The sequence below is a fragment of the Daldinia caldariorum genome, assembly GCF_022478825.1.
Source record: "Daldinia caldariorum strain CBS 122874 unplaced genomic scaffold F4812scaffold_9, whole genome shotgun sequence".
In the NCBI taxonomy this organism is placed as follows: domain Eukaryota; kingdom Fungi; phylum Ascomycota; class Sordariomycetes; order Xylariales; family Hypoxylaceae; genus Daldinia; species Daldinia caldariorum.
In genome coordinates this window covers 311,585-323,981 of record NW_025953045.1, presented here as the reverse complement: position 1 = coordinate 323,981, position 12,397 = coordinate 311,585, and the positions used below count along the sequence as shown (strand labels likewise).

At 24.8% G+C, this 12,397-nt stretch overlaps 2 protein-coding genes across 2 annotated transcripts; both read right to left on the bottom strand.

Annotated features, from left to right (window-relative positions):
* Nucleotides 1-25: 25 nt before the first annotated feature.
* On the bottom strand, nt 26-2,426 carry F4812DRAFT_429380 (phospho-2-dehydro-3-deoxyheptonate aldolase). Its single transcript, XM_047934273.1, has 5 exons — nt 1,972-2,426; nt 1,677-1,855; nt 1,529-1,586; nt 575-1,477; nt 26-514 (listed from the first exon to the last, which is right to left on the bottom strand). The coding sequence occupies exons 2-5, from the start codon at nt 1,680-1,682 to the stop codon at nt 348-350; spliced, it is 1,134 nt and encodes a 377-aa protein (XP_047789722.1). The 5' UTR covers nt 1,683-1,855; nt 1,972-2,426; the 3' UTR covers nt 26-347.
* Nucleotides 2,427-2,439: 13 nt separating this feature from the next.
* Nucleotides 2,440-3,699, bottom strand: F4812DRAFT_429377 (FAR-17a/AIG1-like protein). The gene is made up of 2 exons (XM_047934272.1): nt 2,725-3,699; nt 2,440-2,653 (listed from the first exon to the last, which is right to left on the bottom strand). The coding sequence occupies exons 1-2, from the start codon at nt 3,255-3,257 to the stop codon at nt 2,470-2,472; spliced, it is 717 nt and encodes a 238-aa protein (XP_047789721.1). The 5' UTR covers nt 3,258-3,699; the 3' UTR covers nt 2,440-2,469.
* Between the last annotated feature and the right edge of the window lie 8,698 nt (nt 3,700-12,397).

The window sequence follows — 12,397 nt, the reverse complement described above, 5'->3', positions numbered from 1 at the left end:
CCGGTAAGTCGGGAATCGCCCATCGGCCTCCTTTAACCGAGTTTCTTCAACACCATCAAGTACCTATCATAGTATTATTTGGACGTAATATGTATTTTATGGTGTTAAACCTGATACTTTTTTAATAATTCATTGACCCTTACTTCTTTATCGCTGAAGGTCTAAGTATAAGAACTTAACGCAGAGAACGCTTTAGCTATCTTCTTTTTTTTCCCCCTTCCCTTCTTCCTTTGTGCCGAACCTTTGGATATCTTCAACAGTTTTAACCTTCTTTTATTACAGATCGTGGGACTTCTCTCTCTTGACTTTCTTTAGTAGACAGCTCGCAACCAAGCATTTCTGATTTCCTATGCTTGGCCATTTACAGCAGTACCAGTCACATTCCTTCGCTCCTTGACGGCATTGGCGAGAGTAGCAAGGACTGATTCGGTGTCTTCCCATCCAATACAAGCGTCTGTAATGCTAACACCATACTTCAGACCAGCCTTGCCTTCTTTTGGTACCTTCTGGTTGCCTGTGAGAGAGAATGGTTAGCTATCTAGGTCGGTTACTGGGGCTGTACAAACACGCTTACCTTCGTTGATATGGCTTTCGATCATGACTCCCATAATGGCCGTCTCTCCCTTGGAAATCTGCCCTGCTAGATCCGCAGCAACCTTAGGCTGGTTCTTGTGGTTCTTCAACGAGTTTCCGTGGCTGCAGTCTACCATGAGCCGTTGTCGCAAACCTGCCTTGGCCAGGGCGGCCTTAGCTTCCGCGATGCTCTTAGCATCGTAGTTAGTACCACGGCTTCCGCCCCGGAGGATAACGAAGCAGTCCTCATTACCAACGGTACCAACAATTGCCACAACTCCAGGCTTAGTGACAGAAAGGAAATGATGGGGGTGCTTCACAGCACCGATGGCGTCAATGGCAACACCGAGTGTTCCGTCAGTGCCATTCTTGAAACCAACCGGGAACGATAGGCCGCTCGCCAACTCCCGGTGCAACTGACTTTCAGTAGTTCTGGCACCTATGGCACCAGCCGAGAGGACATCTGCTAGAAATTGTGGTGAGATGGTGTCGAGCATCTCGCTAGCGATGGGCATCCCCTTGTCATTGAGATCGACGAAGAGCTGCCTCGACATGCGCAGACCCTTATTGATACGGAAGCTGTTGTCAATGTCTGGGTCGTTTATTAAACCCTTCCAGCCTACTGTTGTTCTCGGTTTCTCGAGGTAAGCTCGCATAACAATGAGTAGCTCATCTTTGTACTTCTCCTTCTCTTTCAATAGTCTGTCACAATATTCGAGGGCCGACTCTGGATCGTGGATGGAGCACGGGCCGATGATGACTAGAAGCCTCTCCTTCTCATCGGTACCATTGACTACAGCGACTACTTCCTCGCGACTTTCGAGAACCGTCTGCTTGGACTTTGCGGTATGTGGGATTTCGTGTTGGAGTAGGTCCGGCGGCGTCAGAGGGTTGTAGCCGCGGACTGAAGAACCAATTAGCCTTGATTCTTTGTCTTCCGTATGCCTGTACCTACTTCTCCAGTCGTCGCCAGTGGCTTTGTTGCCGACGTCCTTATTCTTGATGTAAAAGCTCTTTGAAGGCCATGAGTCAGCTAGCTATCTAAGCTTGCCATTGGAAAGACCCGAGTCAAGATGGAATGTAGTAATAATGTAATTACTTACAGACATGATGGGCCGACGAAAGTGAATATAGTCTCCCGAACGCAGTAGAATACAACCAATTTCAATAAAACTAGCACCTATCAAGAACTAAGTGGTGAATTGTGAGAAGAAGAAGAAGAAAAAGAGAAAACAATGTGATTGGTTTCCTTCTATAGCAAAGCAGCCGATCGTCGCAAGATCTAGAAAATTAAATATTAGCCCATGCAAGCAAGAGTCACGGTGGGGGCGGGACGGTTAGTGAATTTTTTTAGTGAGAATCAGGCGGGTGATAGCTCCGATGGCGGGGTGTTCCTACCTTTAAAAGGCAATTTCAAAGGCAACTCAGCAAGGGTTCAGCCCAAACATTAACCTTAGGTGCCTTCCCTCTGTGTAATAAGTAAGGTATGGGGTACTTGCACAAGTATAGATAGGTAGGTACGTTGTACCTATATAAGTTTTGTAAGGAAAGGTGTAAGTAAAGGTCTGCTGCACCTCCTGGAGTACGGAGAATCTCAGAATCTGGGAAGCTGGAAAACTTCAAGCCTAGTGATCATGTTCCAAGTAACCCTTTTCTTTCCATCACATTTATACTATCTGCACTCAAAGAAAATGCTATCAAACTTAAAGCACTCTAGTATCCCCCGTCCATTATCTCGAGTCCCTTTGAAAACTCGGACCTTCCGATATGACTATCTGATGCTTAATGCTGTTTGTATACCTACCTTCCTAAGGCATGCTCAAGACTAATAAGATATTTCTCTTATCGAGGAACCCCCCCCCCCCCCCCCCTCTCCCTAATGTTTAAAAATCGTAATCATTTCCTCTTCCGGAGACCTGCAGGGTCCGCTACAGCTTGCTTTTTAAATTCCTCAACGCCGTTGATTTTTCCATAAGTCCATTTTAGTGTCATAGTGCTCCCAGTCATCAGTAGGGCGGAGAAAGTAAACAATACGATCCGCTGCCACGTGCTGAGCTTATCGAAAATAGGATAGGGGTACCTTTTCTGGCCGTCAGAAACATAAAGCAGTCTGGGAGCGGACAAAGGAAAAGAAGTGACAAAGCAACATACCAGCCATTGCGAGAGAAGCAGTACTCTATCCAAACCCAGTATAGTAGCGCCAAGGATTCGCTCAAAGCCAACGCCGAGAAGCCATGGATCATCCATGGCGGGCTGAACAGCAGCAAGTCCGCAGCTAGAAAAACTGCCGGCGCGGCGTGAAACCCGACGTCTGGCAGCAGATCAAGCTGGAATTCGGGGGGGAAAACTAGACCTTTATCAATGGCGCAAAGGCCCCAATACAATATGCTGATCAACACCTCTAGCGGTGCCGAGCATACGGAGAGGATGTTCTTCAGCGCAAATAGCCGTGAAGAGAGCGTAACGTCGGCTAGAAACCCGACGACGAAGGTGCATAGCGCGAGGGACAGTCCAATAATGGTAAGGAATTGGAAGTGCCCCCCGAAGGCGGCTGACATTGGCGTCTCCCATGCACTTAGGAACTTGAACGAGCTTGCAAAGGACAGTATTCCCGCCAAGTGAATGAGGGCGGAGAGTTGTCTCGACGGAGACACAAATCTCTGGAGCGGGTGACGACCGGCCATTGCGGCAGCAACGCGAACGACAATATGATACTGTATGAGTCGTGTAATTATTTCTCCGAGTTACCAATGAACGAGTAAATATAACTATAGTTTAAATTAAACAACAACCAGAATCTGCATTCCATATAATGTACAAATGGCGTCGCAAAATCAATATATTGAAAAAAAATTACGACTGAAAAGGGGCTCTTACATGCTGTAGCGCAGATGCGAGCCGTGGCTTAAAAGTGGGTTGCTGAACGGGCACCTGGCTTGGCTTGACCGGACTCTCGGATCTTGCGTCTTGCCCGGCGTCAGGTGTCTCACAACCTGAGGAATCTACCAATGACGCTAAGTGCCGCGCGCACGAGGCCCTATAACTACCTAGGTATATCATACCATACTAGGTTCCGCTGATTATAATTAACCGTTTCGTAATTATAAATCGTTTTTTTACAGTTACTTTTATATGAATATTTAAAATAATAAATATTATGTCACGAACTAACAGCTTGAGAAGCTATTCCATAATAAAAAGCGGGGTTCCACGCCGCTTAAACCGGAAAAACCTTCGGAATATGTAAAAAAAAGTATTAATTTAAGTAATCTTGTAAATCTTGTAAGATCTAGCACTAGATCCAACCAGATCAATTAAATTAACTAAATCCTAAAATAACAATAACTTTAAATACGATAAAAAGTTTATAAAATATTTAAATTATTATATTTTAATAGTTTTTTAATTAATACTATTATTAATTAAATATAATATAAGTGTTAATTTTAATAATAATATTTTTTTGTTTATTTAAATTAATTATAATTTATTTATTTTAAAATATTTATTAAATAAGTTTTTTAAAACTTAATTTTTAATAAAAGTTAATTAAATAAAATAACGTAATAAATTTTATATTTTACTTTTTAATTATGTTTTAAAATTAATTAATAATATAATTTTAATAAAAATTAAATTTTAAATAAAATTATTTAAAGAAAAAGTAAAAGAAATTACCGAAATTATTAATAAAGGAAAAGGAAAAGTCCAAATTAAGGAAAACGAAATAAACTTTTTAAGAAAAGAATTTTAAAGAATATATAAAGCTTATTAAACGTTTAAAAACAAAGTAACTATTTTTTAAAAAAAAATTAGCTAAATTTAAAAGTAAGTAAAAAAACGATAATAAAAAAGACCTTAACTTACGTTTAATATAAAAAAACCTTACAATTTTACTATTATTAAATAAAAGATTTAAACCCTTTTTATTATTTAAATATAATAATATTATTAATGTAAAAATTTAACTTAATGTTGTTAAATTTTATTTAATTTTCTTTTAAATTAACTTTAATAAAAACAAGTATAAGGTTTTAATAGTTTATTAATATTTTAAAAAAAAAGTACTTTTAAATAGCTTTAATTTATTATAAATAATTATTTAAACGAAATTTAAGAAAAAATAAAAAAAATCTAAATATATTTTCAATAAATATATTAATTTTAAAAATAAAATGTAATTAATATTCGGAAATTTACTTAAAAAAGAAAATGTTTATAAAGTTATTCAGAACTTTAAATAAATTAAAAAGTTTTTAAAATATATTATTAAATTTAAATAATTAATAGTAATAATTTAACTTTTGGAAAATATTTAATTCAATTATTTTTATAAAAGATTAATCACTTAAATTAAAAATAAAATCTTAAAGGAAAAAAGGTTTAAATATATTAATAAATATATTAAATAAATTATTATTTATAATAAAAGATTATATAAAAGGTTTTTAAAAAAAATTAGGAAAATTATTTATATTTATATTAAAAAAATTTAAAAAAATAAACTTTAATATTATTAAAATAGAAAAACTTAAGAAGAATATAATTAAAGTTAAATATTATAACTGTAATAAAATGGGTTATATATTTAAAAATTATAAGGTATTTTAAAAATAATTTAAAATATTAAAAGGATAATTTAAGCTTAAAGTTACAGGAGTAATATCTTTAAGAGCATTTAATATCCAAATTTTTTAAATTGCTTAAAATATTGAAAATTACGTTATTATTAAAAATTACTATTAATAACCCAACTTTCGTAAATATAATTGTTAGAATTATTTATAATATTTTAACAATAATAAAAAAGAATTAAGAAATTAGTTCTTATTTTAATAATCTTTATTATTTATTAATATTAAAAAATGAAATATAAACGAAAATTACTTATAAAAAATATTATATTATATTAAAAGATGATATAATTATAAATTAAATATTTTAATATTAAAAAGAATTATTAAAAATATTTTAAATTAAAAATTTTAAATAATAATTTGCTAAAATAATTATAATAAAGATAAATTTAATAAAATTATAAAACTTATAAATAAATAAAAAATTGTAATAAAATAATAAATTAATAAATAAATATTTTATAAATTAAATAAAATAAAATAATAAATAATAACTTGTTAAATATATAATAATAATATAATAAATATTAATTTTAAATAGTTAATAAAAAATAATTGCGCTTATATTTAAAAACAAATTATTAAAAAAAAATAAAGAATTTTATATATTTTTAATAAATTGAATAACTTTAATTCCCTTAATTATAAGCCTTATTTAATTATAAAAATTAAAAATATAATATTTCTTAATTATTAAAGGAATATAAGAACGAGAAATTATATACGTAAGAAAAAAATCTATTGCATAAATTATTAATAAATATTTTAAAGTATAAAGAAAAAAAGTATTAATTATTAAAGCTAATTTAAAGATAGTAGAAATTAATATCTTACAGATAATATATTTATTATAAAAAGCTATTAAAATTAAATAATCCTTAAATATAAACGGATAAATTCTTATTTTAAGTATTAAGAAATTTAACTTAAAATTAAAAATATATGTATATAATTTATAGCAAAATTTAAAATATAGAAAACATTATAAAATATTTTATATTTTATATTTTTATAATTATTATTAAATATATAATTTAATTAAAAAATATAAGTTTTTAACTTAAATTAGTAAAAAGATATTTATTTATATATAAATATAAAAACATTAATAAAATTCGAATTAAATTCGAATTGACTTTTTTAAGAAATATATAAGTAAATAATATGGTTTTTAATATTATATTTCTTATTAAAAATAAACGTTATAAGTATATATATTATAAAAAAATATAGGAAAATTATAATTAATATAAATATTAAATATATATAATTTATAAATTTATTGCTTTAAAGAAATATATAGAAGAATATAAGAATATAAAAGTACTTAACGAAACTTTATTAAAATTTATTAAAAAGTAATAAAATTAGTTTAAAAAAAAGATTTAAATAAAAAAATATTTTAAAGAACGTTAACATAATTTAAATAATTAATAATTATTTATATATAATAATAAAATAAAAAGATTAAAAGTTTTAAATATTAATTAATTATAGATATTTAATAAATATTATATATTTTAATATAATTAATAAATATTAAATTAATTATTAAAAAAAAGGAATTATTATATTAAAAATTAATAATTAATTTCCTTTAATATTATTAATATTTAATATAATATTATTTTAAGAAAATTTTAATTAAAAGTTAATAACTTAAAGATAAATTGGTAAAAAAATACTGTTAAATAATTATTATTAAAGTTAAGTACAAAAGGTTATAAATCTAAGTATTAAAAAGAGGTTAATTTAAATGGATTTAATATAATAATAAATAAACACGTATTTGCAACTTTCAAAAAAGCTTATAAGGTAATACCTTTATATATATTATAATTTATAAAATTAATTAAATAAATAAAATAATAAGAAACAATTAAAAGAAAAATTGAAATAATATATAATAAATTAGTTAATGTATTTAAAAAATATTAAAAGAAATATTTAAAATTATTTACTAAAAAACTTAATACAAATATAAAAGTCTTAAATTATAAACTTTATAATTATAAGATAAATTTAAAAAAACATTATTTAAATTAAATAAAATATATTTATTAAATATAAATAAATAAAAGATATTAATTAAAATTATTAAATAAAAATTTAAGAAAAGATATATATAAAAATTAAATTTATTAATAAGGAACTTAATTTTTTTAATACTTAAAAAAATAGAAATGTGTGACGAACCTACATTTAGGTCCGTAGGAGTGTAGTAACTGGTGGCTTGATTTTAGGTAAACAGTAGCGATACGGGTCAAGTGTTAAGATATCGTTAAAAGTGCTTATTAAGAAAGCTTAAAATCCTTCCCCTTATACAAATATAAAGCTTAAATTAATAGCTAAAAAAACGTAAATAAATAATTAAATACATAATAGTATTATATATCTTATAAGCCTTCTTATCTTTTATTTAAAGGTATTATAATCTTAATAATTTCAGTAATTTAATTAATTTTATTAAGATTAACAAAATTAATAAGATTAATAAGATCATTATCCTCCATTAAGTTATCCGAGGTTTATTTATCTAATCGTACATTTTAAAAACCCCGCTTTTATATAAGGTATAGTTCCTATGTTATTAATTCATAACATTATCCTCCTTCTCCTAAATTCTTTATCCTTAAAAATTTCTTAATAAATGTATTTTATAATATTCCCTTTTTCTTTTTTATTATTTTCTAATTAATTTATTAAAATATCGAATTATATATTTAAATCCATTATAAAAAGTAAGAACTATATTAATTAACAAAAAAGTAAAGAACTTCGGATTTCCTTAATTAAATTGGCCAATACCTTATATATATTATATTTAAATTATATTTATTTTAAAAAGCCCTTATATTATTTTTTATTAAATCTTTTCTTTTATAACATTTATATTAAAAAGAATTATCGTTTTAATTATAACGTATCGAAAATAAACTTTTTAATTAAATTAAAACAAAAATTAAACTCTTTTAAAGATAAGTAGTATTAAATAAAAAATAAAATCTTTTATCTTAAAAGAAAGATAATAAATCGTTTCGAACAGGTTAAAGAAAGTTAAGAAGATATCTCCCGCTACCTTATTCGCCTTAAAGAGATTTATCATAAAAAAATATTACAAAAGGAAAAGCCCTTGTTATTCTTTAATATAAAGAATTAGATTGTAAAAAAGAAGAAAAAAAAAAGTAAAAGCTAAAATGCCTTAAGTCCAGTTAATTCATTTATATCTTCTAATTCTTCCAAGGGCGACCCCAGCAGGGCCGTTACTTTTTAAAATAGTTTTAACCTAAGGCTAAATCCGTCGCTACTTGTGGACAGTTAGGATTTTCTCGGTAAAACGTCTTTACAAGTTCTTAAACGTTCTCAAAATATTTAATTAATTCTTATATATTTTCCTCTAATAAATAATCCTTTTATTTAACCAAATATTTAATTTAATTTCCAAATTTTTTAAAGTTTAATACCTTTTTAATATTATATTTTTAATCGATTTTAATATTTAAAATAATTTATATTAACGTATTTTCAAATGCTTTTTCTAATAAAAAAATATAAAATATTAAATATAACCTTATTTTTATTAATAATAATAATTTATAATTAATTTTTAAAATAACTTTTTCAATTTTAAATAGTTTAAATTTTTTATAATTTAATTTATTACTTAATCTTTTAATTTTAATATTTTATTATAATAAATAGACCTTATCTCCCCTCTTAAAGATTAATCCCTTAATTTTATATTAATTATTATATTTCTTTATTTTTACTTATAAAAATCTAAGCTCATTTATTAAATACTTTTACATAACAATAACTTATTTTATTATGGCTTCTGCCCTAGGTATAAATGTTTGTTTTATATTAATTAATTCCGTAATAATGAAATCATAACCAATATTTATTTTAAATGGGAATATTTTTATGTTTTTATTAATAAAGCTATTATATGCAATTTCTACTTAAGGTAATAATTCCACCCAATTATTTTACATTTTGTTAATGTATATACGAAAATACTATTTTAACATTTGGTTTAAATACTCCGTTTATCCATTTAATTGTAAATGGTATACCGTAAATAACTTTTATTTTATACTTATTCTTACCGTTAAACTAATCCAAAATTTAGATATAAATAACTTATTTCTATTTAATATAATACGTTCTAATAATCCATATTTATTAATTATATATTTAAAAAAAGCATAGGTTAAATTTTCTACTATGCTTAATTCTTTATATGGTATAAAATGCCTATACTTAATCAATCTATCGACCATTATCCATATGTTATTATATAAAATATCGATCATAAGTTCTTTTAATAATGGTAATTTAATAATAAAATCTTAGGTTATGGTTTTCTATACCTTATTTAAAATCTCTATTAGTTATATAAACCTATATAACTTATACTTAACTAACTTTATTTTATTATATATATTATATTCGTTAATTACTTTTTTAATTACTGCAAGTAGGCTAAGAAAGTTATAATTCCTTATAATTTATTACATAATTTAAAAAATACCCTAATATCCATATAATAGATATTTATGGTATTTTTTAACGAACTTGTGTTATAAGTTCCTAAATACATATACCTTTTTTAAATAAGTAATTATACTATTTCCCGTTTTAATTTCCTAAAGTAATTCTTTATTAGATATGGTTACTTGAATACATATCATCTAAATATTATCTTTTTTTATAAGATATAATATTAAAAGAATAAGCACTTTTTATTTATCTAATATAAATACTACTTTTTCCTTTATTACATCTTTAATACTAACGCCATTTAATCTACTAAATACATTTACTTATATATTTACCTTTCTTACAACATAAACTATCTTAAAATTAAAATTACTAAAGTATTTTACCCATCTTTAAACCCTAAATCTTAGCTTTTAAATAATTATTAACGTTTTAAAGTTATTATAATCAGAAAAAACAGTAACTAATTCTTTTATTCCATTAAATCAGTGCCTCTATTCCTTAAATATTATCACAATAACAAATAATTCTTTATTGTAAGTTTAATATCTTATCTGGACTCTTTTAAAAATCTTGGACAAATATGCCACCAGATGCTATACCTCATCGTCTTCGAGTTGTTCTAAAACTACGCCCATATCTACATTAAATCCGTCCATATAAATCCATTTAGATTAATCCGGCCGAGGTAATCTCATTACTAAATCGTTAATAATAACTTTTTATATTTTTTTAAAAGCTTGATCCGCCTTTAGCATCTATTAAAAGGCTTCTTCCTTTCCTCATATAATAACTATTATAAAGTCCATAATTTTGCCAAAATCTTTTATTAACTATTTATTATAATTAATAAAACCATAAAATTATTATATAATAATAATATTATTTAACGTTAATTAATTATATATTATTATAATCTTTAAATTTTATATCTTAATTTATCTAAATATTATTATATATTTTAAATAATCGATTTTTTATATATAAAATTTACTTTTCTTTAGGTTTATTAATAGATTAGCTTTATTTAAAATTTCTAATATTTTATCTATATATTTTTCGTATTAGTTAAGGGTTTTAAAGAAAATTAGAATATCGTTTAAATAAATAAAAACTGTTCTTCCTAAGAATTTCCGTAATACAGTTTTAATTATCCTTTAAAATATTACTAATGCATTTATAAGTCCAAATAATATAATTAAATATTTATAATGTTTAAAAAAGGTTTATATTACTATTTTCCATTTGTTTTCCTTAACTATCCAAATTAGGTAAAAAGCTTCTTTAAAGTCTAATGCTATAAATTATTTAACATTCCTTATTATCTCCATTAAGCCATTAATATTAAATAGAAAATAGCCATTTTACTTAATAATAAAATTAAAATATTAGTAATTATATATATTTTAATATATTATATTTTTATTTTCATTTAATCTTAATATCCTATCTCTATTTTTCTTAGGTATTAAAAAAATTAGGCTTTTAATTAATAAATCTGATTTTTATATATATCTTTTTTCAAATTTTCGTTTAATAATTTTAATTAATGCCTTTTATTTATTTATATTTAATAAGTATACCTTATTTAATTTGGGTAATTATTTTTCCTTAAGATTTATTTTATAATTGTAAAGTTCATAATCTAAGACTCCTATATTCGTATTTAGTTTTTCGGTAAATAATTTCAGGTATTTTTTTGATATTTTTTAAGTATATTAACGAGTTTATTATATACTACCTTAATTTTTCCTTCTATTATTTTTTATTATTTTATTTGTTTAATTAGTTTTATGAATCGTAATATATATAAAGGTATTATTTAATAAGCTTTTTTAAAGGCTGCGAATATGTGCTTGTTTGCTGTTGTACTAAGTTTATCTAAATTAGCTTCTTTCCGATGCTCAAGTTTGTAACCTTTTGTACTTAGCTCTAATAATAGTTACTTAATAATATTTTTCTGCTAATTTATCCTTAAGTTATTAATTTTTAATTAAGGTTTTTTTAAAACTATATTATATTAGGTATTAATAATATTAAAAATAATTAATTAATCTTTTTATTAAATTTAAACCAGAAAATTCATAACTTTTTATTTAATTTATCTTTTATTATATTTAATTAATTATCTGTCAATTGTAAATACCTTATACAGTATTTCTTTTTCTTAATAATTAATCTAATATTTATTAATTATATTAAGTTATATAATATTTATAAAATATTTATAATTTATTAATACTTAAATCCTTTAATCTTTTTATTTTATTATTACGTATAAATAATTATTAATTATTTATATTATATTAAAGTTCCTTAAGATATCTTCTTTATTTAAATCTTTTTTTTAAATTAATCTTATTATTTTTTAATAAGTTTTAATAAAATTTTATTAAATATTTTTATATTTTTATATTCTTTAATATACTTTTTTAAAATAATAAACTTATAAATTATATATACTTAATATTTATATTAATTATAAATTTTTTATAACCTTCTATAATATATATACTTATAAAGTCTATTATCTGTAGGAAATATAATACTAATAATTACATTATCTATTTATATACTTCCTAAAAAAATAGGTTCGAATTCGATCCTAACTTTACCAATATCCTTACATTTATATATAAATAAATATCCTTTTACCAATTTAGGCTAAAAACCTATATTTTCTT